The sequence below is a fragment of the Erinaceus europaeus genome, chromosome 14, assembly GCF_950295315.1.
Source record: "Erinaceus europaeus chromosome 14, mEriEur2.1, whole genome shotgun sequence".
Lineage (NCBI taxonomy): Eukaryota > Metazoa > Chordata > Mammalia > Eulipotyphla > Erinaceidae > Erinaceus > Erinaceus europaeus.
Window position 1 is genome coordinate 6,035,951 of NC_080175.1, and position 26,735 is coordinate 6,062,685.

Here is a 26,735-nt window from a genome sequence, read left to right on the forward strand (position 1 = left end):
CCTCTCTGTCTTCCCCTCCTCTCTCCATTTCTCTCTGTTCTATCCAGCAACAACGACATCAATAACAACAATAACTACCACAATAAAAACAAAGGCAACAAAAGGGGATTAAAAATAAATAAGTATGGGAGTCGGGCTGTAGTGCAGTGGGTTAAGCGCAGGTGGCGCAAAGCACAAAGACCGGCATAAGGATCCCGGTTCGAACCCCGGCTCCCCACCTGCAGGGGAGTCGCTTCACAGGCGGTGAAGCAGGTCTGCAGGTGTCTATCTTTCTCTCCTCCTCTCTGTCTTCCCTCCTCTCTCCATTTCTCTCTGTCCTATCCAACAACGACAACAACAATAATAACTACAACAATAAAACAACAAGGACAACAAAAGGGAATAAATAAATAAAATAAAATATTTTTAAAAATAAATAAATAAATAAATAAGTATAAATTTAGAGTATTCTGTGGCTGGGGAGATAGTATCTCTTCGGGTACCCCAGACTTTCATGCCTTCGACACCAGAGGCCCCAGGTTCAATCCCTGACACCACCATAAGCCAGAGCTGAGCCGTACACTGGTCAAGCTCTCAAAAAAATTTTTTTTGAAATAAATATATTCCCAATCAGCCTGCAGAAAGGTAACAGTTCTCTAGTAATCCTTGTGTGGTACTTTGCAGGGGCGGGGGTGCTCTCAAAGGTTACCTCTGACCCACACTAAGGAATGTTTTAGTTCCTGCAACATTGCAAGAAAAAAACAGGGCATGAGAAATAACTAAAAGCAGGGCATTTAGGCTGTATGTTGCCTCGGATAGAAGTGGTGTGGCACGTGATGATGGAGGAGGCAGGGGTTCTGCAGAAAACGGAGAAACTTTACACATATGCCAATGACCGGATTTTCTGTAATTAATGCTACTACTGATAATAATAACAATAGAAATGGTTTGTGTTTCTCCCCGGATGTCCCATCCCAGGACGACTGAGTGCAAAGCCGAATGAGATATCATGGTCCGTCTGCCCTGACTGAAATCCTGCTGGAGCAGGGACCACTGAGGCCAGATCAGCTTGGCAGCAACTCGGACACACCTCCCTAGGGGTTCAGAGCTGTGCTCTATGAGAACAACTGGAAGAGGCTTTGAAAACGTTCAAATGTCGGGACCGGGCGGTGGTGCACCTGGTTGAGCACACGTGTTGCAATGTGCAAGGACCCAGGTTCGAGCCCCCGCAGTCCTCATCTGCAAGGGGAAAGCTTTGCAAGCGGTGAAACAGGGCTGCAGGTATCTTTCTGTCTCTTTCTCTCTCTGTCTCCCCCTTCCTCTCAACTTCTGTCTCTATCCAATAAATAAATAAAGATAATAAAATTTTTTTTTTTTTTAAAAAGAAAACATTCAAATGTCTAGGCAGCTCAAAGATCAAGCTGGGCACCCCTAGGGCATGCTCCCCGGTATCATGGCAGTGTTCCCTGGGGTCTCTGGGAGCTCCCTGTTGAGAGAGCTCCAGCCCGGAGCCCAGGCCAGAGCCTTCTCCCACATCTCCAGCTACCGGAAGCCAATGTTGTGCTGAGACCACCCCTCTTTCGTAGATGGGGAAGAAAGCTGAGACCAAGGAGTGACTTTCCCAGCATCCCCTACCATGGAAGTGACACCAGAGCTCCATGATCCTTAAGCCTGTGGGAATGGTCAAGGGCTGGGGTGGGGGTGGGGGTGGGGTCCCTAAGCTCCCCCAGGGCCTTAGCTTACCTCTAGTGATGCCCTGGAGACGCAGACAGAGGAAGAGCGGCATCAGGCACTGCCCCAGGTCCCGGTCCAGGAAGCAACACTTCTTGGGGAAGCTTAGCCAGGGCAGGAAGAGGGAGAAAAAGTCTCTAGAAAATGCTCTTCTGGAGGCCAGGTGGTGGGTGGCACACCCAGCCGAGCATACTCATTACCACACACAGCAACCTGGGTTTGAGTCCTTGCTCCCACGTGTGTGTGTGTGTGGGGGGCAATTCACGAGTGGTGAAACAGGTCTGTGTCTTTCTCCCCCTTCGATTTCTCTCTGACCTATCAAAATAAAATAGAAAAAAAATATGGCCCTGAGGAGTGGTAGATTGTAATGCTTACTCCCAGCCCCAGCAAAATAAAAATAAAAGCAGGAAAGGAAGGAAGGAAGGAAGGAAGGGAGGGAGGGAGGGAGGGAGGAAGGAAGGAAGGAAGGAAGGAAGGAAGGAAGGAAGGAAGGAATCCCTTTCTGGAGGGAGCAAGGATGAATGAAAGCCACTTCACAGAGATTAGTGACCTTGGCCTCCTGGATGGATGGCTCTCTCTGGACCAGTAAGGTGTGTGGGGGCAGGAAGTGAGTGAGATCCCCTTTGTGATGCCCGTCCCAAACACTGACTGTGCCAAGTGGCTCTGCTCCTCTCTCACTGTTCATGCAGGCTCGCCCACATGGCACGAATGCACCTGTCTAGACGTCCAGGTGCCACCAAGCGCTCCAATGACTGGGACACGTGTCCCTCAACAGAGGATTTCAAAACACACGTTTCTCTCTTTTGATAAGACAGGGAGAAATTGAGAGTGGAGGGGGAGATAGAGAGGGAGAGAGAAAGACACACCTGCAGCCCTGCTTCACCTTTTGTATGTAGCTGCCCCCTGCATGTGGGGAGCCGAAATTTCAACCCAGGTGCTTGTGCATGGTAATGTGTGTGAGCTCAGCCGGGTGTACCACAGCCTGGCACCCTGAAACACATTTTTTCACCTGAGCCTCTTCCTGTGGGATAGGAAGGGATCAGGGCAAATGACACCAGCATCATGGTACATGTCAAAACACAAGGCTCAGCCGGGACTTGAACCCCAGACTTCAGATTCCTTCTTCACAAATGAGAAGGTGGCTTAGTGGGTAGAGCACAGGAGGCGCACTCACAAGGTTCTGAGCTCGAGCCCTGACACTGCATATGCCAACGTGGGGTTCTGGTGCTGCCCTTCATGCTCTTGTTAATTCATGCATCTGATAAAAACGCTGAGGGCTGGCAGGATAGCTCACCGGGGTAGAGTGCCTGCTTTGCCATACTCAACACCCAGGTCTGAGCCCACCCCCACCACACTAGAGGGGCTTTGGTGCTGTGGTATCTCTCCTGCCGGGCTAGCTTTGCGGGCAGGAGACAGACAACCAGGGATTCATGGCTGAACTGGGAAGCAGTGCAATGTTTATTGAGAAAAGAATCTGCATTTATAGTTTCCAGGAAGGAAGTGGTAGGGTGGAAAACAGAGTGTGACTAGAAGAGGGGGCGGAGCAAAAAGAGAGTGCGAACCAGTGGGGATTAAACAGTGGAAAACAGAGTGTGACTAGGAAAGGGGGCGGAGCGAAAAGAGAGTGCAAACCAGTGGGATTAAACTAATGCCCTGCAGGCAGGGCAGGTCTCTGGTAAAACAGTGATTATGTAAATAGACCACAGCGCAAGCAAATCTAACATGATGATCAAAACAGAAGGTCTTAGAAGTAGAATTAGAAGCAGACCAACACTCTCCCTCTCTTGGTGCTGGCACTACAAATCCACTGCTCCTGGAGGCCTTTTTTTTTTTTTTTTTTCTGTTATTTGACAGGACAGAGAGAAGTTGAGAGGGGAGTGGAGATAGACAGGGAGAGAGAATGAGAGTCACTTGCAGACCTGCTTCACCACTTGTGAGCATCCCCCCTGCAGTTGGGGAACAGGGACTTCAACTCTGGTCCTTGCACATGCTGACATGTGCACTTAACTGGGTGCATCACTGCCTGGCCCCCTGTGTATTTATAGCTGAAAAGAAATTCAGACTGGAGTGGCAAAGCCCCAAACAAACAAATAAACAAATGTGCTGCCCTTTAAGATGTGCCAACTGAAGGTTACTTCCAAAGCACTGTGGTAGAATTGAAAAGAAAAGGGGGGGGGGCGGCTGGGGAGGCAGCTCAGCCTTGGAATCCGTGGAGCCCTGGATTCAATCCCAGCTTCACAGGAGAGAGAAACAATGGTGAGACTCCATGAATGATAGAGTGGCACTCTGGTCTCTTTCTCCCCTCATGAGAAAATAAGAGAAGAATTGAGTTGGGGAGGCGTCTCAGTGGCAGAGCACATGCCTTTTGGAGCAGAATGTGAACAGTGGCTCTGTGTCTCCGTCTCTCTCTTGTAGGAACATCAACAATGAGCTCTACCTCATGGAACAGTTTCTACTTAGAGCTTGGTACCCTCCTCACCTATCTCCTATCACACATCCCCCCAATCACTTCAAAGCTAATCTTGTCAGACACAATAAGGACTACAACAGCTGAATAAGGGCAAGAGGCTGGCCCACTTGAATGATTAATTACTCTTTAGTCACTATCAGGCTGTCACATGACCTGGGGCCCTAATCAGGGAGCCCACAGATATGATGGGCGTAGAACTTGAAGAGATTCCTCTGGCTACTGTCACTGGTCATCTCCATCAGGAACAACATAATGGACTCCTTTGTGGGCCCCCATAGGACCTTGCCTTCAATGTGGATCAATAATGGTAGGGAATGTTCCATTCTCCAAAGGGAGGTTGGACAACATACTCTACCTACTGCCCGAGGATGATGGGTCCTGAAATTACTGCAGCCTGGAATGTTCTTAGCTGTGACCACAAAATGTGAGCTCAGACCTGCAGGGATGCAGAGGTTACACTGTGCTGAGTATGGACCCCATACCAAATTGATGGGGTTTACAGTTAACAATATTTATATACTTTCCCCATAATTGGGAACTACTCTCTTCCCTGATCCAGTTTTCTAGTCCTTTTTCCAACTATGACATCATCTCCCCAGACAATAACCTAGGTCCGCCTACATATTAGATGTCAGGCTCAGGCAAAAATTAGTAAAGTCATGGATCCCTTGGAATATACCTAAAATAGATCTACTAGCTTTTTCCAAAACGGAGATCCTAAATCTTCATCTACAATATTCTTGCCTTTGGGTTCATGACTAGTCAAAAATTTATTCTGTTTTATATCTTAACTCTTTTTCAGCCACCAGGTTCCAGATGCTACCATGATGCCAACTGGACTTCCCTGGGCAGATGACCCCACCAATGTGTCCTAGAGCCCTGCCTCCCCAGATCCCTGAGAGACAGGCTGAGAGTATGGATCCACCTGCCAACGCCCATGTTCAGTGGGGAAGCAATTACAGAAAACAGACCTTCCACCTTCTGCACCCCATAATGATCCAGGGTCCATACTCCTATAGGATAAAGAATAGGTAAGCTATCAGGGGAGGGGATGGGATATGAAGTTCCGGAGGTAGGAACTGTGTGGAAATGTACCCTTCTTATCCTATGGTCTTGTCATTACTTCCATTTTATAAATAATTTTTTTAAAAAAATTAGCTGAGAGCTGATTCCATAGAAAGGCATATGCCTTGCACATGTAAGGGCTGATTCCATAGAAAGGCATATGCCTTGCACATGTAAGGCCTTGGCTTCACTCTCCGGACAGGTAAAAATAGTTTGTTTGTTTTATTTTTTAAGATTTTATTTATTTATTTATTAATGAGAAACATAGGAGGAGAGAGAAAGAGCCAGACATCACTCTGGTACATGTGCTGCCAGGGATTGAACTCAGGACCTCATGCTTGAGAGTCTGATGCTTTATCCATTGTGCCACCTCCCGGACCACAAGAGGTAAAAATTGTTTTAAAGAAATGTCTGATGACAGTGGTCTGGGAGGTGGCGCAGTGGATAAAGCATTAGATTCTTAACCACGAGGTCCCGAGTTCAATCCCCCGGGCAGCACATGTACCAGAGTGGTGTCTGGTTCTTTCTCTCTCCTCCTATCTTTCTCATGGATAAATAAATAAACTCTTAAAAAAGAAAAAGAGATGTCTGATGGCACAGGCACCCGTGTTCACAGCTGCGTTACTCACAATCGCCAAAGAGTGGAGGCAGCCTAAATGCCCATCAGCAGATGGCTGGCTAAAGCAGTTACTTCCTATATATTCCATGGAATACTGCTCTGCAATCAAAAATATGGCATTGGGTCATTTGGGACAAAATGGATGGAACTGGAGGTGATGGTGCTTAGCAAAATAAGAGATGAAAGACAGCTGCCAGATGGTGTCACTCATGTGTGGAATCTAGAGATCTGATGCATATGCACTTTCAAAAAAAAATACAGACTCAACAGAAGCAAGCAAACTGAAGACTTAGGAGAACTCTAGCAATTATCTTTGGGAGGTGGGAGGGCAGGAACACAGAACTTTGGCGGTGGGTGTGGTGTGGATTTTTACGTTGTCACCTTATAATCTTGTATTAATAACAGCGATTAAGAAAGAGAGAGATGTGTGGTCTGGGAGGTGGCACAGTGGATAGAGCATTGGACTCTCAAGCAGGAGGTCCTGAGTTCAAGCCCCGGCAGCACATGTACCAGAGTGATGTCTGGTTCTTTCTCTCTCTCCTCCTATTTTTTTCATCAATCAATCACATTTTAAATATATATGTAAAGAGAGAGAGATGTGTGATGAGAGGGTAGCTGGCTTCAGCAGCGGATTCCACCCTCCCTCCTGTGACACCCAGTGCTGACGCTAAACCTGGTTATTTTCCACGTGGGGCTGGAGGTCTGGGCTGGGATGGGAAGATCACATTTCCCTCCAGAAGACGTGTGTGCATACAAACGCACAGCCACCATGCTTGTTTTGCAGTGACTTGCTCCACAAAACGGGCACTCTGCACAAATGAGGACAACAGGGCATCGTTTTCCAGGGCTCTTTGGAAATACGTCATTCCCTCCAGGCAGATGGTGCAGGCAGCCAGCCCAGGGCTCTTGAAGGCGATTTTTCCATGAAGCAAGAGTTGCATCACAATCATTCCGAGGCCCAGCCAGACAGCACGTACTGTCGGTTCTGGTTCCCAGTCCGCCTGGGAACGTTCATTTCCAGGAGGCCTGGTCATTCCTAAGGTGCTCCAGCTCCCCCCTGCTTCAGTGGCCCCAGCAGATGAGCTTCGGGGCACTAAAGCTTTGTGGAGGGAAAGGGGTTCAAAGGTCAGAGCTGACTCTGCTCAAGGTCGTTAGAATCTGCTAGGCATGGTTTCTGGTGCAGGGACCCCCAGAAGCAGCTCTGATTTACCCAGGGCAGGTAAGTCCATTCATGTGAGCGGTGCCAACGTCTGGACAAAGTTCTGCAGCTTCCTTTCCCTGGTCTGGTGCTGCACCCTTCTCTGCTTTTTAAAAAATATATATACAATTAAAATTATCTTTATTTATTCACTGGATAGAAATGGTCATAAATCAAGAGGGAGTGGGAAGACAGAGAGGAAGAGAGACAGAGAGACACCTACAGCCCTGCTTCATCACTCACAAAGCTTTGCCCCTGCAGGTGGGGACTGGGGGCTTGAATCTGGGTCCTTGTGCATTGTAACATGTGCGCTCAACCAAGTGTGTGCCCACCTGGTCACTCTTCTCTGCCTTTTAAAGAGACATTTTAAAGAGGAGAGGGAGAGAGAGAGAGGGGAAGGGAGGGGGGAGAGGGAGAAGGGAAGGGAGAGAGAGAAGGAGAGGGAGAGAGAACGAGAGAGAGAGGGGGGGGGGGGAGAGGGATGGAGAGAGAGAGAAGCCAGAGCATCATTCTGGCATATGTAGTGCCAGGAATCAAACTGGGGACCTCGTACTTGCAAGTCCAGAGTTCCAGCACTGCACCACCTCCCTAGCTGCACTGCCACCATTTAATGGCGTTAAGTATCAGAGTGACATAAATGTTGGGCACAGTCATCAAAGAGGAAAGATGGGCCGAGCTGAGTTCTACTAGACTTTCCTTGAGACCCAGTTTGATGCCATCTTGATGATGCCTAGTGGGTTTACCCCCATTGAACGTGTTCAGGGAAGCCATGGCATACATCATGGAATGGCCCTCAACTGTAACAAATAATGACAGTTTCTCTTTTGCTTCATTGTGGATGGAACTTGAAGGAGTCATGCCAAGTGAGATAAAACAGGAGAAGGAAAAATACATTAAACAACAACAAAAGACTTGTGGAAAGAGAAAGCTTAGCAAGGTGTATTTAGGGACCTTGGTGGAGAAAAGAAGATTCTGTTTCCAGAAAACTAAGCTAGGGGGCTGGGTGGTGGCACACCTGGTTAAGCGCACACAGTACTATGTGCAAGGACCCAGGTTCCAGTGTTAGGTTCGAGAATCCAAGGAAGACACCAAGAGACTAGGGTGATGTAAAGACAAAGAGCTTTATTTCTAGCCCGGGGTAGGGGCTAGGGCCGAGACCCCACAGCTGTTCTAGGTGCTTGACCCTTTATCTAAGTTTTACTAGGGTTTATATACAATTCAGAATGCTTGGCTCACGTGACAAGGCACATGACAGTGTTACAATTGTGGTTATCTATTACATATGTATGGGGGAAGTGAGGGTCCTTTTTCTTTTTACAGCCCTGTGGTTATCTCTTTGCCTGCCTCCTGGCTCAGGAGGTGTTTCCTCAAGGTCTGCCTTTGTAGTTATCTCTCACCTCTCCTCAGGGCTCTGCAGTTGCGGTCTGCCTTTGCAGTAATTTCTCACCTTGCCTCTCCAAGGCTCTGCAGCTGGCAACAGCCTTAATTCCAAGAGTCATACTTCTATCTGGGAACTCAGGTCTGTTCTGTAGTTACTTACTTAACCCTTGTGTTACTAGAGTCCAGGCTTACCTATCTTTTAATCACTATTTTACATTTATTTTTCAGCTCATCCCTACAAAGTCCCTGCTCCCTACCTGAAGGGGGTCCACTTCACAAGTGGTGAAGCAGGTCTGCAGGTGTCTGTCTTTCTCTCTTCCTCACTATCTCCCCCCCTCAATTTCTCTCTGTTTTATAGAAATAAAATGGAAAAACAAAACAAACAGCAACAACAACAACAAAAAAAACATGAAATAATGGCCGTCAGGAGCAGTGGCTTCATAGTGTTCACACCGAGCCCCAGCGATATCCCTGGAGGCAAAAAAAGAAAGAGAGAGAGAGATAGAGAGAAAGAAAGAAAGAAAGAAATGAAATGAAATGAAATGAAATGAAATGAAATGAAATGAAATGAAATGAAATGAAATGAAATGAATACAAAGAAAGAAAACCAAGCTAAAAGGGCTCTGGGGGGGAGGTGTACTTTTCAGAACAAGGGACAAACCCCCAAACACGAAGGGGTGAGAAATCGTGTTATGTCCAAATACTTTGTCATTCCTGACAGGGTCGGGATGCTCTGAGAGAACCACTTAATTGCCCTGTGTCCATGACTCGTGGTATGTGAAAAAAAGTTCTGGTAGAGAGATCCGAGTTAGATCCATGCTGGAGGTGCCCAGTCTCATGACGCTGTGGATACATCCGCAAGTGTCATTCATTAATTACAAGAGACACATGGCCTCCAACCTCTGGGACAGGGCAACAGCACAGGACGCTTCCCTGGAGACATCAGCTGGTCTGAACCCCAGGGGTACAGAGTCTGGCCAGGTGGTTCTTCACGTGGAGGAAGGTGGAGTTGGGCTTGCTAGACCAGCATACACCTCCAGTTAGCACTTGCTCTCACCCTTTCTGCCAAGTCCAAAGAAGGAACACTTCCGGTGCATAGGTGAGATCTGGGGAGACTTTGGGGGGGGTGGCGATGGTGGTGATGTCTACTGTCAACTCTATAAGAGCTGGTTCAGATTTGGACAGGGCCCAGGAGGAAGGAGACTCAGATGTCCAGATTCAGAGACATCCAGAAACTGCAGCTGTGTGGACAGCGGCTTCACCAGCTTCTTGACCTCCTTCTGGTGAGTCTGAAAGCCCACTGGTGGAACCCACCCTTCCAGTGCCTGAGACGGTCCCCTCCCATGTTCAACTGTTAGTGGATCAAGAGCACAGATCTGCGTATGAGCTGTCCTCAACCTTGAGATCTCGAAGCTAAAGGGCAGGTCAGAAGACCAAGGTTGGGAGTCGGGCAGTGGCGCAGCGGGTTAAGCGCAGGTGGCGCAAAGCGCAAGGGCCAGGTAAGGATCCCAGTTTGAGCCCCCAGCTCCCCACCTGCAGGGAAGTCGCTTCACAGGTGGTGAAGCAGGTCTGCAGGGGTCTATCTTTCTCTCCCCCTCTCTGTCTTCCCCTCCTCTATTTCTCTCTGTCCTATCCAACAATGATGGCATCAATAACAACAACAATAATAATTACAATTCAACAAGGGCAACAAAATAAAATAAATAAATAAATAAATAAATAAATATTAAAAAGAAGAAGAAGACCAAGGTCAAGCCCAGCTGTACCACCAGTTTGCAAGCCAGCCCTTTCTCCTTCTCAGACACCTATCCCTGGACTGATGTCACAGATACACTGTGGAGGGAGAGAGGCCAAACTCTCAGAGGTGCATAGTCTTGGACCCCATTTATATAAAGCTCAAGAATCATGAAGGCTCCCCGGTAAGGAGAGAAACCAGCATGGGGTTGCCTTTGCCTGGGACAGGCAGCAGAGATGAGGTACGTTCAGTATGCTCAGGACAAGTCATGTCCTGTGCTGCTTACACAGTCCATGCACTTTTTTTTTTTAATGGAAGTGCGGGGGATTGAATTTATGACTTTGGAGCTGCATGTGAGAGTCTGTTTGCATAACCATTATGCTATCTACCCTCCAGGGGTTAATATCTAAACAATATAAAGAATACACAGAGCTCACCAACAACAAACTCAATCAAAGAGTGGGTAGAAGACTTAAATAGGCATTTCTCCATAGAAAATACACATGTGGGGGGTCGGGCGGTGGCGCAGTGGGTTAAGCGCACGTGGCGCAAAGCTCAAGGACCTGCGTACGGATCCTGGTTCGAGCCCCCGGCTCCCCACCTGCAGGGGAGTCGCTTCACAGGCGGTGAAGCAGGTCTGCAGGTGTCTATCTTTCTCTCCCCCACTCTGTCTTCCCTCCTCTCTCCATTTCTCTCTGTCCTGTCCAACAATGAACATCATCAACAATGGAATAATAATGACCACAACGAGGCTACAACAACAAGGGCAACAAAAAGGGGGGGGGGAAGGGCCTCCAGGAGCGGTGGATTCATGGTGCAGGCACCGAGCCCAGCAGTAACCCTGGAGGAAAAAAAAAATACACATGTGGCCCACAGGCCCATGAACAAGTGCTGGTCTTCATGTATTACTAGGGAAATGCAATTCAGAACCACAAGAAGCCATCATCTCATGCCATGGAAAGGACTTCCATTAAAAGACACTGGAGGGGGTCGGGTGGTAGCGCAGTGGGTTAAGCACACGCAGTGCAAAGTGCAAGGACCGGCGAAAGGATCCCGGTTAGAGCCCCCGGCTCTCCACCTGTAGGGGAGTCACTTCACAGGAGGTGAAACAGGTCTGCAGGGGTCTGTCTTTCTCTACCCCTCTCTGTCTGTCTTTCCCTCCTCTCTCCATTTCTCTCTGCCCTATCCAACAACGAACGACATCAACAACAATAATAATAACCACAACAAGGGCAACAAAAGGGGGAAAAATGGCCTCCAGGAGCAGTGGATTTGTGGTGCAGGCACTGAGCCCCAGCAATAACCCTGGAAGAAAAAAAAAAGACATTGGAGATGAAAGCTGATGAGGCTGCCGATGGGGGGGGGGGTCTGGCACGCTGCTGGTGGGAGTGCAAATTCACGTAGCCTCCTCGGAAAACAGTGTGGAGATTTTTTTTTTTAAAAGGAAAAACAGAAATACTCCATCACTCAATAATACCATTCCTAGGTACTTATCCAAAGCTGACTCTGACCACAGTATGTCAAGAAAACCTCAGGTTCCCTACATTCACAGCCACCATATTCACAGTAACTGAGACCTGGGGAAAGAGATGCTTGTCTCATATGAACACAAGGCTGGGGCCTGAGGTGATGTCAGGAAGTGAAAGGCAAATACTAAATGGCGTCTCGCCTATGTGGAATAAAAACAGGCAAAGCAAATGAACTAAGCAGTCACAAGAAAACTAACTCTTAGATTGCAAAAAAAAAGAAAAAAAAACCAAAAAGGTGTTTATCAGAGGGGGAGCGGAAGAAGGTGGGGGGCAATGAGGGGTTCACCTTAGAGTGAGAATGTGCGGTGAAACTTATGCACATATAGACATGTCAAGCTGCGCTCCTAAAATGTACGCAGTATTGCTAAACCAATAAATCTGTGACAAAAAATGGTACTATGAAGAGTCTGCCTTGCTCTGCTCTAGTGGGTATTTGGACACTTCTCCTGGATTTCTCAGACAGCCAAGTCAAACAAAATAGACTTTCCCTGCACGGCTGAAGGCAATTGGTTTGCTGACGTTTTTTTGTTTTTTCCCCACAAGGAAATATTAACTTTAGTTCTGGTGAGCTACTTGTTTTTTGTTGTTGTTGTTGGTTTTTTTTTTTTTTTTGACATGAACCACCGCCAGGAAAACAGGCTGTGGGGTACCGAGCTCTTCCTATACGGGACAGAGAGCAGGGAAATGAACTGGAAGCTGTTTGCAGACATCTGGCCAGGTTGGGCAATCATCCCGTCAGCTTTCCAGCAGGCAGAAGGGGGCGACTGACTGTTTACACTCCAGGACTGGCCTGGCCACACCCGAGGGCAGCTCAGCCTGGCTCCTCGGGGTCACAGGGACTGGCTAGCTAACATTCCTGCCGCCCTGCTGCTACAACACAGTTCCATTTGGAAGTCCCCAGATTTGAGATGTCTTCTGAAAACTGCTCCCCTCCCTGCTCCCCAGAAGATAGCTAACCAATCACTAGGTCACTGAAGTTATTACTGTCTTTTAAAATATTTTTTAAACTTTGTTTTATTTCATAAGATGGAGAGAAACTCAGAGGGAAAGGGGATGGAGAGGGAGAGAGCGACCCATGTAGCACTGCTCCACTGCTCCTGAAGCCTTCTCCCTGCAGGTGGGGACTGGGGGCTTGAACCCAGGTCCTCGTGTGTAGTAACACATGCATTTAACCAAGTGTGTTACTGCCCAGCCCCCAGGATATTTTTTTAAACAATCTTTCTTTAAAAAAATTTATTTATTTATTTATTTATTCCCTTTTGTTGCCCTTGTTGTTTTATTGTTGTAGTTATTGATGTCGTCACTGTTGGACAGGACAGAGAGAAATGGAGAGAGGAGGGGAAGACAGAGAGGGGGAGAGACAGACAGCCACCCGAAGACCTGCTTCACCACCTGTGAAGCGACTCCCCTGCAAGTGGGGAACTGGGGGCTCGAACCGGGATCCTTAGGCCGGTCCTTGCGCTTTGCGCCACGTGCAACTACTGCCCAACTCCCAATATTTTATTTTCTAATATTTTTATTTATTTATTACTGGATAGAGAAAGAGAGAGGGGAAGGGAGATAGGGAGAGAGACAGAGAGATACCTCTAGCCCTGCTTCACCACTTATAAAGCTTTCCCCCTGCAGGTAGGGATCAGGGGTTTGAACCTGGGTCCTTGAGCACAGTAATATGTACGCTTAACCAGGTGCACCACCAACTGGCTCCTATTGTATTTTATTTTTTCAATAGTTATTTATTTTCTTGATAGTGACAGAGAGAATCTGCGAGGGAGGTGGGGCTAGAGAGGGAAAGAGAGACCCCTGTGGCTCCGTTTCACTGCTCATGAAGTTTCTTCCCTGAAGGTGGGGACTGGGGGGTTGAGCTTGGGCCTTTGTGCATTGTAATGTGTGTGCTGAGCCCCGATTTAAGTTATTTCATTGGTAGAGGCGACTTCACACTTTGGGTCAGATAGTCAACTTCCTCGGCCTCCTCTCCAAATCTGTCACTGTCCCCCTTCTGCTTGGCGGGGTGGGAGGCTGCGGGGGGGGGGGGGGGGAGGGTGCATCTGTAAATGCAGGGGGTGTGTCCCTGTGTCCTTCTTAATGGTGAGGGATACTTCCTTGGCTAGCTTCCCCCTTTGACCTCATTGAACTGGACACCCCATTTGGGGGCACACTGTGGGACCCACCCCCAAGTCCCCTACTCTACCCATGGGAACAGAGGTTCCCTTCTTGCAACCCCAGTGTCGGAGGTCCTGCAGTGCCGAGAGTCGGTTCCAGGCTTCCCCAGAAGCTGTGGTGAACAAGGAGCAAAGAGAACATGGTCACCTGGTCCCGGACCCAGAGTGGGCATCACTCACCGAGAACCCCAAACTGGTGTGAGCCACTCACAGATGTTGGAAATCACAGTGGAGGCAGCTATACTAGGCCTCGTGCAGCAACCTTACAACCCTCTGTGTTGTGCATAGATGCGGTAAGCCTCATTTCTCTGTGTAAGTGTCTGCTGGGATCTCACGATTCTTTTATTTTGATGTTTAAAGACAGATATAGAGAGAAAGATAGACAGATAGATAGATAGATAGATAGACAGACAGACAGACAGACCAGAGCATTGTTCATCTCTGGTTTATAGTGCTGCTGGGGACTGAGTCTGAGACCTCAGAGCCTCAAGCAAGCTAGTCTTCTGCAGAGCCACTGTGTTAGCTCCCAAGTCAGGATCTTACGATTCTGTAAGCTATTCTGTGTCTAGCATGGTGTGGGAATCTGAGGATGAACTAAAGCTTCTAAGTCCTTCCTTCATTGTGTATCTGGACAGGTAGGATGGGAATGTGTGACTGGGAATTCTTCATGGATTGATGGGAGAGGCTCCTGGCAGGGGGACCCACGTGTAGACTAAGAGGAGGAGAGACAGAACAGTTATACTGGGACACGTGCATGGGAGGTTAAAGTCACTAACCAGGGGACAACATGAAAATGCCACCATTCTGGGGTAGGAGAGAGGAGGCGGCCCCAGGATATTATAACTGGGCCACAGGGTCCTGGAAGTCGGGAGAGGGCTACGGTGACAGCAGGAACAGAAACGTCCTGGTCCAGATGGCATCTGTCTTGTGAGGGGGACATAAAGCTCTCTGGAGGGAGGGAGCAGGATGGAAATCCCAGGGCAGGCTCCCAGGCTAGGAGTCATCCCCACACAAAGTCAGAAAACTGGGAGTCCCCAGAGGAGAAACCACGGGTGTTGTTCAGGTTGGGGGCAATGAGCTCATCTGAGAACACACACATGGTTTCTGGTAATGAAAGCTGTAATGTGAGGGGACTTGGGCAGATGCTGTCAAGGGTGAGCTCAGGGGTCAAGACCCACAAGGAACCTACACAGTGGACCCGAGAGCCGGAATGGTGGGAGCACGTTCTGAGACCCTAGCTCAGGAAGACCATGGGAAGTCCCCTTTCACAGAGGAAGGGGGCACACCTTGGCTCCCTCCCACTTGTTTCTCTTTGTTCCTGGAGGGGTCACACCACGCCAAAAGAAACACCTCAGGCACACCTGGGAGCCCGGAGGAAGGAAACTGTAGCCCAGCAAATGGGAGCACTGACAGGTGTGGCTTGGAAAGGTGGGGGCGGGGCTTGGCTCGAGGCCCCATCAACATGTAAGAGATCTCTGAGGGGCTTCTCTCTCTCTCTCTTGCTCTCTTGCGTAGGTGGGCCTCTGACACGATGTAAGGAGGGGGCTCCTCTCTTTCTCTCTCTTGGCCTAACGGGAATATTCTCAATCTTCTTGAATAAGGCTTAAAATTTCTGGAAATCATGCTCTCTCCTCAATTCTTTTATTGAGGCAATACGTGACAAGACTTTTAAATGTTGGGGAAACGGCGGGGCTGGCGGCAGCACAGTAGGTTAAGCGCACTTGGCACAAAGTGCAAGGACCGGCATAAGGATCCCGGTTCGAGCCCCCAGCTCCCCACCTGCAGGGGAGTCGCTTCACAGGCGGTGAAGCAGGTCTGCAGGTGTCTGTCTTTCTCTCCCCCTCTCTGTTTCCTCCTCCTCTCTCTGATTTTTCTCTGCCCCATCCAGCAACAATAACAACCACAGCAACAACAAAGGCAACAAAATGGGAAAAATAGCTTCCAGGAGCAGTGGATTGTCCCAGTGATAACCCTGCATGCAAAAAAAAAAAAAATGTTGGGGAAGCAAACAGCCAGTTTCACCCCCACTCGATACACTCCCATTAGACACAGTTGTGGTGATTCACCCACTTCCTACATCATTTCCTATCTCCCCACGCGAAGGCAGTTCCAGTTTATAAGCAGGAACCTGGAGCCAAGTAACCATTTTTACCCTGGTGTTCATGACTCATAGGGAGAAGTGTCTCTCCGGCTATTAAAAGAATGAGGGGTAGGTAGGTAAAGCATTTGGGTTCAGAGTAAATTATATAGAAACTGAGCAAAGAACATGTAATTCCAGCACTAAATACTGCTTTCTCGAGATAAAGTAGTAGGAAAAAGAGAGATGGGCTCAGTTCACATGGAGCAGAGCTGTTGCAGCCAAGGCTTCAGGGCTTCAGGACAGTGCAGAGGAAGCTTGGTGGAAACAGGTGGGGTTGCTGAAGATTGAATGGGGGGGGGCTTATCTGTAAAGGGGCGGGGCTTTCCCCTTTGGACCTGCATCATCATGCTGGGAAGGCCCAGATTCTGCACACGTGGGGAGCAGAAACCAATACTTGACAATGGAGGCTGAGCCACCAGCTGCTTCCTGTCTGGGGCAGAGTCGCCAAGGCCCTCTGGGACTGACCAGGGTCACCATGCCCTGCTGTCAGTGTGTGTCATCCCTTTCCACTCGGTTCTTCTGTCCTCAGGCGGTCACTTCTGAAGGGAACTCTTGGCTGAATGACTAGATGACACAGACAGGGTGGGCCAAATGACCGGAGCATTGGACTAGTTGGCATGAGGTCCTGGGTTTAGGCTCCAACATCACGTACTCCAGAGTGATGCCCTGAGTCTTTCTCTCCCCTTCTCAGAAATAACTAAGGAAAGAATTCTTGAAGTTCTCAGATCCCGAATTTCTTGTTAGAAATTCTCTGGGTTTTACCCAAAGCCTCCATGTTTACAAAACCTGACAGGTTGATTGTTAGCGGGTGCAATCTTAGCCTAAGAACACCATAAGGGGGACAGGTGGTGGCACACCTAGTTGTGTGCACATGCTACAGTGTGCAAGGACCTGGATTCGAGCCCCTGGTCCCCACCTGCAGGGGAAGCTTCACAAGTGGTGAAGCAGGGCTGCAGTTGTCTCTCTTTCTCTCTCCCTCCCTATCTCCCCCTACCCTCTCGATTTCTAACTGTCTCTACCCAATAAATAAAGATAATTTTTAAAAAAGAACACCATAAGGCCTTCCCAGTAAGGTTCCAAGCCCTCTTTTGTCCCAACTCCATCCCCCTGAAGGCAGAAGTCTGAGAAGTGACAAGGGTAAAAGTTAGTAGTCCACAGGCCTTGAGATTATGCTCAGTGCATATCTGTAACTTTGACCCCTGGCTCCTTCCCTGAAGGGTTTGGGGATTCATGCACGACAGAGTGACCTGGATATTTTTTGAGGCATCGGAGAATGGCACCTGACTAGTGACATTCAGACAAAGACTACAGTCATCAAGGCTTAACGGATTCTTGATGTCACCCTCACTTTGAGAGTCATCTGTGCTTTGACCATTGCTCCTAGATTGTGTTGACTGAAAAGCATCTTTGATCTTCTTGTTCTTTTTGATGTGATAAATATTCATCAAGAAATACTCTGCTGGAGTTCTGATCACTGGCACACCTGACACTCTCCCTTCTCAAGGTGTCTAGGAGCTGTCCCTCCAGACTCTTCTGATGATCTAGATGGTGACTGAAGCTATTTTCTCTCGACCCTGAGACATGTCCAACTGTTGGGCATTAAGCCAGCTCCCCTGAATTCCTGATACTATGGCCTATTTACATGATCATTGTTTTGCCTAAAAGATCCCCACCCAATTCCATTCCTTTGATCTATCTACTTTCTACCTCGAGACCCACCCTGCCTGCAGGGTAACATTAATCCCACCGGTTAAAACCTTCGCAACAGTTGCTAAGGAAGTTTCTACCTTAGCCTGCTTTTTCCTTTCCTCCACTCCCTTTCCTAGCCATTTCCTTTTTTCGACTTGCCACTTCCGGTTCTAATAGATAAAAGCGTTGTCTCTGATCAATAAAGACACACTGTGTTCCCACTCTGCCATGAGTTCCTGGTCTCTCTCCCGTGTCACTGAGTAAGCAGCAGCCCAGGCTGGCTCCAGTCGAGTTCTCTCCAACCCAGAGAGCACGCGCCTAGGAAGAAGGCACCCCCACACCAGCCCAGCATCAAACGTCAGGGTCCTGGCATCTAGCTAAGGTTCTCCGCCCATGACTAAGCCGTAAAGAATCTTTACAATATTGAGTCAGGCCTCATCTCTGATCACTACTGTGAACTCCACCTTGACTTCCATTTCTGTAAAAAGGGAGAAATGAATCCAGCCCTGAGTCTTGTGCAGATAAACTTGAGACAAGGCACAAAAAGCACCTGTCAGAAGCACTGTGCTTAGTAAGTGTTTTTGAAAAAGCACCAGTATGACAACACCACTCAGCCAGCTTCCCTGAGCCAACTTGTAAGTTCTCATCAGGGAAGAAGAGAGAGAAAGGCTGACGCAGAGGAGAAACACCCAGCACCCACTCTACCATCCATGGAGCTCCCCTGGTGCTGGATATGGTTCCCCCATGTGGTGCTGAGACTCAAACTCATGCTTGGAGGTTTAGTAAGCATATTTAAATAAGTCCAGTTTGTCTGAGGTCCCAGAGGCCCCAGGTTCAATTCCCAGTACCACCATAAGCCAGAGCTTAGAAATGCTCTGGCAACAATAAATAAATAAATAAACAGGCGGAGGGTAGATAGCATAATGGTTATGCAAACAGACTCTCATGCTGAGGCTCCAAAGTCCCAGGTTCAAGCCCCCACACCACCATAAATAGAGCTGAACAGTGCTCTGGTAATAAAATAAAATAAAATAAAATAAAAGAAATAAACATGATGCCAGCTATTACCGTGTAATAGTCCATTTAAAAAATATTTATTTATTTATTTCCTTTTGTTACCCTTGTTGTTATTGTTGTAGTAATAGTCCATTTTTTAATGACTTTTAGGATTCTAAGAGATGGTTAGGTCTCCTATTCAAAGGAACATGACTAGAACAATGGTTTAGTGCAAAAATTTTTAAAAATTATTATCTACAGCCACCTGTGCTCACTAGATCTGTTTTCTTTAGGTCAGATAATATTTACTTGCTGCTCTTGCTAACCCTCCAGTAGAGACCCTCAGACTCTCTTCCTTCCCTTATTAAGAGAATGGGCAGATTGTGAGGTCTGAAGCCCAGCCCAGGGGTGGAGGAGAGAATTCTGCGTCAGGTAGAAAGAAAGGAGAAGGTGGGGGGGGGTGCTGCTGCCTGATGGCCACTGTTGGCTGAACACCCTTTTGCAAAAGAATAAATGCCTTGCTTCAACTCCTCATCTTTTGCCTGGGCAAGTAATTTTAACTGGACGTTATTTACAACAGGATGTACAGATTAGAGAACATAAGAAATTGGATGAATTCTCTGAAATTTTTGTGAGTAGAAATGTTTTTTCAAGGGAGTTGGACAGTAGCTCAGCGGGTTAAGTGTGTGTGGTGCAGAGGGCAAGGATCGGCATAAGGATCCCGGTTTGAGCCCCCGGCTCCCCACCTGCAGGGGAGTCGCTTCACAGACGGTGAAGCAGGTCTGCAGGTGTCTGTCTTTCTCTCCCCCTCTCTGTCTTCCCCTCCTCTCTCCATTTCTCTCTGTCCTAGCCAACAATGACGACAACAATAATAACTACAACAATAGAACAACAAGGGCAACAAAAAGGGAATAAATAAATTATTTTTAAGAATTAAAAAAAAAAGAAAAGAAATGCTTTTTCACTTGTCAGGAAAATTTAGTTTTAGGTGTTACCTAGTAACATGTATGAGTGAATGAGCTGGTGTGAATCAGGTATGCCTTTATTGTTTTTGTCTTTCTAACAAGTGAGTGAGAGCAAAAGAACCAAGAGAGACCCTGGCACTTTTCTGCTGTTTATGATGAGCTATCTTTTTTCTTCTCTTTCAGTGAAGTGCCGGGCATCCAACCTGGGGAATCGTATCTGCAGAATAACCTCCTTAGCTCCTTGGTAGACTCTAAATACACTAATACTTTGGGTTTTGTTTTTAACCAGAGAGCTGCTCAGCTCTGGCTTCTGGTGGTATGAGTGACTGAGTCTGGGACCTCTGAGCCTCAGGTATGACTCATTATATTACCGCCTCAGCCCCAAACATAAAGTTTTAAAGATAACTGTAGTGTCCTGGTATTCTTAAATAAAAGGAACACCTGGTTTTAAATAGGCAAATGAGTCTAGTGCCAGTTTAAAATTTTGTTTCCAATAAAAAGAGGTAATTTGTTTCCTCTTGAAAAGTACATTATGGGAGTTGGGTGGTAGCGCGGCAGGTTAAGTGCACATGGTGCAAAGCGCAAGGACAGGTGTGCAGGTGTAAGGATTCTGGTTCGAGCCCCTGGCTCCCCTCCTGCAGAGGAGTTGTTTCACAGGCGGTGAAGCAGGTCTGCAGATGTCTGTCTTTCTCTCCCCCTCTCTGCCTTCCCCTCCGCTCTCCATTTCTCTCTGTTCTATCCAAGAATGACGACATCAATAACAACAATAATAACTACAACAAGAAAACAACAAGGGCAACAAAAGGGAATAAAAAAAAAGTTTTAAAAGTACATTATAGGGGCCGGATGGTGGTGCACCTGGTTGAGTGCACATGTCACAGTGCACAAGTACCCGGGTTTGAGCCCCTGGTCCCCACCTGCAGGGGGAAAGCTTTGTGAGTGGTGAAGCAGGGCTGCAGGTGTCTCTCTGTATCTCTCCCTTCCTATCACCTCCTTCCCTTTCAATTTCTGGCTGTCTCTATCCAATAAATAAAGACAAAAATTTTTTTTTTTTAAAAGTACATTATAGGGGAGTCGGGTGGTAGCGCAGCGGGTTAAGCACACATGGCGCACAGCACAAGGACCGGCAGAAGGATCCTGGTTCGAGCCCCCAGCTCCCCACCTGCAGGGGAGTCGCTTCACAAGCGGTGAAGCAGGTCTGCAGGTGTTTATCTTTCTCTCCCCCTCTCTGTCTTCCCCTCCTCTCTCCATTTCTCTCTGTCCTATCCAACAACGACATCAATAATAATAATAATAACTACAACAATAAAACATCAAGGACAACAAAAAGGAATAAATAAATATTAAAAAAAGAAAAAATTAAAAAAAAAAGTACATTATAACCCAATTCCATAAGGACCATGAGAGAGAAGAGGAAAAAAGAAAGGACACATGGAAGTAGCAACAGGTGTAGGTGTGACTTAGAAAATGAAGGACCATAGAAGAAATATATATTTAATATATATATATTATATATATTTCTATTTTATATATTATCTATATAATAGAAATATTAGTCAGCCCATATACATCTGTGACCTTGGGAGAACTACTGCAGTTTCCAACGGAGGGAGTGGGGACACAGATCTCTGGTGGTGGGAACGGTATGGAGCTGTACCTCTGTTATCTTATGGTTGTGTAAATCAATATTATATCACTTATAAAAAAAAGTACATTGCATATGTTTTCTTTTTAACTTTTTTTAAAAAAAATAGAGACAGAGAGGTGGAGGGAGTCACAGAGGTGACAGCACAGAAGCTTCCTTCAACGGGGTGGGGGCCAGGCTCGAACCTGGGTTGTACACATGGCAGAGCGGCACACTGCCCACGCGAGCTATTTCACTGTCCTCCCTGCATGCTTTTGTTCCTTTTCAGTCTCACATGTTTTTAGTGTCATGTGTTTGCATGGACACAGAAAACACGGTCCCCTTCTGTCAGGACACCTGTGTATTTTTCACTTTTCCAAGTCATCTGGTGGCTTAGAGTTATCCCGTTCTCCTTGGCCCTAGAGGGGAAACTGCGTCATGTGCACCTCAGTGGTGCCACGCAGAGTGCCACCCCTGACGTCTTCCCCTACAGACACCAGCAGCAGCAGCAACAAAGCAGCACACGACCCCCCCCCCCCCCCGACCTCCGTCACCATCGCGCTCTGTTACCTGCTGAAGTACGTCAGCACGGTCTCGTGTATCGGGATCGTCTGGATCTTGGGGTTCAGTTGCAAGTAGACCCACAGAAGTATTGTTTTCAGGAGATAAAATTCATTAAACGTAAACAACCTGGCCCAGACAGAAGATGGAGAAGACGATGGAGGAAGAGTGAAAAAGACAAAACGTGTCAAAGGCAGAGACATACTGGAAGGAAATGTGGAGATAAAAGAGGCACTGGGAGGGAGGTAGTGCTCCCCCTGCCCCCCAGCCCCTTAGTGTGGACCGTCCCAGAATGGAGCTAAATTACTTGCTCAAGAGGGTAGGTCACAGAGTCTGATCTGACGCTCTGCAGTGGATGCGGGGGCTGCGTTTCTCCCTCACGCGCTGCCTGTCGCCACACACAGCTAGTGTCCTGGAATAAGGTCTTAGCACGTGTCAGGCGCACTCAAGATGCTTAGATGCCTTCTTTATTTTATTTTATTTATTTAACCAGAGGACTGCTCAGCTCTGGTTTATGATGGTGTGTGTGGGGGTGTTGAACCTGGGGCCTCGGAACCTCAAGCATGAGAGTCGTGCATAACCATTATGTTATCTACCCTCAACCTGGATGCTTTCTTCTAGTCTCCTAAAAGCCGGGACATACTCCCTCTGTTTAGAGAAAGGGAGATCGAGACTGACCCCCTACATTCACTTCAATGTTTTACTCTTCCTGCTTTTTCACATTGATCTTATCAAATCTTGATATATAATTTTTATTTTATTTTATTTTATTTTAGATAAGACAGAGAGAAATGGAGAGAGGAGGGGAAGACAGAGAGTGGGAGAGAAAGACAGACACCTGCAGACCTGCTTCACCACCTGTGAAGCGACTCCCCTGCAGGTGGGGAGCCGGGGGCTCGAACCGGGATCCTTACACCAGTCCTTGTGCTTAACCCTCTGCGCTACTGCCTGACTCCCTAAAAATTATTATTTTTTTTATGAGCAAAAGAACCCAGGACTCTTCTCAGGCATATGTGGTGCAGGGGCTCAGATCTGAGGCTGTGTACATGCAACCCTATGCTCTCCCCACCGAGATGTCTCCCAGCTGTTCATTTCCACTTTAGCTGGTGCACTGAAAGTCTCTTGGTCTCAGTGTCAGAGTTCTTTGGTGCCCATTTCAGTTCTGCACTGAGGTGACGCCTCCCTTGCCACACACGTTCTAGTCCTGGTGGGGGGCTGAAACGTGAACGGCTTATCCAGGGTCGTATGATTCTGGAATCTGATCTAGGTGTGGGCCAGACTCACATCTCAGGTCTGCAGGTCTGCCCCAGGCTGGATGTGGGACCTGTGGCAGGGGCTGCCCTGAACCTGCCACCCCTCTTATTATAAAACAGTCATCGCAGGGCTGGGGAGATGGCATCAGAGTTCTGCAAAAGACTCATGCCTGCAGCTCTGACTCTAGGTTCCATCCCCAGCACCACTATATGCCAGAGCTGAGCAGGGCTCTGGTCTCTCTGTCCCTTTCTCTGTATCTCTCACTCATTAAAGAAAAATGAATAGCTTATATATATCTTTAAAAGTAGAAATCATAGCAGTTGCCCAGGGGACAGTGGCAAATGCTGTAGGGGGTGTCATGTCCTGTCAGTTTCCTCTTGCTGCTGTGACAAACGGTCATGAACTGGGTGGCCTAAATAATGATAATTATAATAAAACTATACTCACTTAAGGTCAGAGAGGTAGTGCATCTGGTAGGGTGCCCGCCTCGCCACACGTGTGACCCAGGTTAGAGTGCTGGTGCTTGACGTGTGAGCACAGCGCCGTGGTGTCTCTCCCCCTCTCTGTCTGTCTGAAAAAGTCCGTCTGGAGTGGCGGACTAGCAGGCGAGATGTCCTGAGTTCAATCTTCAGCACAGCACTGGCCAGAGTGGTGCTCTGCTGTCCTTTCTCTCTCTTATGAACAGACCAATCTTTAAAAATCATAAAATATTGAAGACTCAGGTGTTGGCTAGCATGTTTTTTTAGAAACATAGACACTTAGTCTAGTTCTGGAGGCCAGAAGTACACCAGGGTCTTACTGGGCCGGTTCCGTGGGAGAATGTGTGCGCAACTGCCCTTTCTGATGGGGGCGGGGCCGGCAGGTTAGCGATGCAGAGAGTTTAGGCTGCTAATGAGATGAGCTTGAAGATGGGATGGCCATCCTGGTCATCCAGGGAAACCCACAGAGCCACGGAGTTGAGGATGCTGTGCTGCTCACCGGGAGACAGAAGGGGCCACAAGCCAAGGGTTGCTAGTCAGAAAGGCCATCAGAAAGGGCAGGCACATATTCTCCCACGGAGCTTCCAGAAGGAACATGGACCCTCACACCTTGACGCTGGCCCAGTGAGTCCCTAGTGTACTTCTGGCCAACAAGAACTAGAGTAAGTGTCTATGTTTCTAAAATTATGCTAGCCAACACCTGAGTCTTTATTATTTATTATGATTTTTAAAGATTGATTTGTTTATAAGAGGGGAGGGGTCAGAGGAGCAGGGACTGTCTACCTCATGTCTTCCCAAGGCTGTGAGTCTAGACACTCGGCATGTCATGTTCTGGATCGCTCTCTCTCTCTCTCTCTCTCTGTGGGGTATGTCCCATCCCTTATGCTCTGGTTGTGGTCACGTATTTTTTTCCCTTTTCTTGGTGACATGCTACAGGGTGGGGCTAGTCTTTCCATGGGAGGGGTGGGGCTGGGGAAAGATGGTTGCTTCTCTTTTCTCTGACGGTTGCACAACCTTAGTGGGGGTGCACACGTGGGGAAGTCTCGGGGAGCAGACCAGAATGAGAGTCACCTTTCCCCCAAGGCTCCGGCTGGGGCAGCTAGTTGGTCAAGGACACTAGAGTAGGGTGTGAGGGGGACACCCAGTTGGGTCTGAGCCTTGACTGTGAAGGGGGTCTGGCAGTAGGCAAATGTCGGGGTGCCCTGTGCTGCTCAGGAGAGCGGCCAGTGCTGCCTGAGGGCAAGAGTGTTTCTCATCTCTCTGTTTGCCAGTTTCCCACGATGAATGCATACTAATGTTGTCAGGATTAAAAAAAATTTTGCTCAGGCGATTAGTTAATTAATGACCAGGCTGGGGACAAGCGTGGGAGGCCCAGAAGTCCCTGCTCTGATGAGGGAGCCTGAAGGGGCCCCACATAGCATCCCACATTTCGGCTGTGCAGGAGGGGAAGAAGTTTGGGGCGAAGGAGGTGTGCACACCGGGGTCCAGTGGGGGGTGTGACCCGTCCCTGGAATCCCCCCCACCCCTCATGAGCTCCCACAGTTCTCTGGGAACAAGCTCTGACCTGGGGGATTTCAACACTTTGTAGAGCAGCTCCTGAGGGACTTGCCGGAGGTGGATCTGCTTCCCCACTAGAGGGACCAAGTTCATTTCCAGCCACTTCTTGCAGGCAAAGGAGAGCTGTTCTTCCTCATACTGAAAAGGCAAAAAATGAAGAATAAATGCAAATATACCAGTCATCAGGGACCCCTGGGCTCGTGGCGCCCCCTCCTGGACAGATGATGCTACACGTGTGCTTTTACCCTCTGAATCCTTTTCTTTCCTTTTTTTTCTTTTTTTGCCTCCAGGGTTATCGCTGGGGCTCAGTGCCTGTACTATGATTCCACGCTCCTGGAGGCCATTTCCCCCCCTTGTTTACCATTGTTGTTGTTATTGCTGTCGTTGTTGTTGGATAGGACAGAGAGAAATGGAGAGAGGAGGGGAAGACAGAGAGGGGGAGAGAAAGGGAGACACCTGCAGACCTGCTTCACCGCTTTTGAAGTGACCCCCCTACAGGTGGGGAGCTGGGGGCTCGAACCGGGATCCTTATGCCGGTCCTTGTGCTTCGCACCATGTGTTCTTAACCCACTGTGCTGCTGCCAGGCCCCAAAACCTTTTCTTTAAAATACATCAACTAAGGGTTGAGTGGGGATCCACCTGCATTTTACAGTGCATAAGGACCTGGGTTTAAGCCTCCAGCCCCCATCTGCAAGGGGGCAAAGGGGGAGCTTCATGCTGCAGGTGTCTCTCTTCTCTCCCTAACTACCTCTTCCCTCTCAGTCTCTCTCTCTCTCTCCATACATATCCTTTAAAAACATAATGTCTTCAGAACTACCTCAGTCAGGTTGGGGAGCCAGCTCAGCCTATGAGAGCAGAGAACACACACCTCAGGCTCCAGAGACATGCAGGCCCAACGCTCTGCCAGTGGAAACATTTCTCCAGTGGCTAAAATGATTTTTGAATGTGACACCGGGAAATGAATCCAGGGCCTCACGCAAGAGTCACGTTGCTGCGCCCTCTCCCCCGTACCTGCCACCTCTGTTGTTGCTGTGTTACTGAAGCACAAAGGAATGAACTCAGGATCTCTTACGTGCAGAACACCGAATGACCTCCTGGGATCAATGTCTTTAATTTCTAAGGGAGGGGGAGAAAGAGAGAAAAGGAGGAGGAGAAGGAGGAGGAGCGGGAGGAAGAGAGAGGTAAAGAAGAGAGAGAAGACACAGTCCAGCACCTCTCCCACCCCTAGAGCTCTCTCAGTGGTGCTGGGGATCAAAGGCACGTGCTCTAGCCACTGAGCCTTCTCCTGAGTCCTCAAGATTAATTTAATAATTAATTAATTAAATTAATTTATTAGCAAAATAAAGTGAATGAAGTCAGGACAGGGCTGTGAGATGCAGAAGGAAGCCCTGAAGCTGGGGTTCTCGCACCCGAGCCTCACACGGGCAGCACTCACCTTGCAGCTGGCCAGGTAGAAGTTTCGGAGGTTGTCCGGAGCCAGCCCCTTGATCATGGCGGTCACACACCTGTGGAGAGAGAGAAAGCTGTTCCCAGAGGCCCCCAGGGGCGCCATGCAGCTCAGACAGCAGCAGAGACTGTCCCCCGGGAGGGGCCTGGCTGGGGGTG

At 48.3% G+C, this 26,735-nt stretch overlaps 1 protein-coding gene across 1 annotated transcript in view; it reads right to left on the bottom strand.

The window, feature by feature from the left end:
• The window catches only part of BTBD16 (BTB domain containing 16), a 61,075-nt gene that overhangs the window by 8,313 nt on the left and 26,027 nt on the right, over positions 1 to 26,735 (bottom strand). Inside the window, exons 8-12 of the mRNA XM_060172232.1 lie at positions 26,566 to 26,635; positions 25,138 to 25,268; positions 21,850 to 21,969; positions 1,723 to 1,814; positions 1,409 to 1,521 (exon numbers count right to left, since the gene is read on the bottom strand). Of these exons, the coding sequence (XP_060028215.1) occupies positions 1,409 to 1,521; positions 1,723 to 1,814; positions 21,850 to 21,969; positions 25,138 to 25,268; positions 26,566 to 26,635 (526 nt within the window). The remainder of the gene's footprint in view (positions 1 to 1,408; positions 1,522 to 1,722; positions 1,815 to 21,849; positions 21,970 to 25,137; positions 25,269 to 26,565; positions 26,636 to 26,735) is intronic.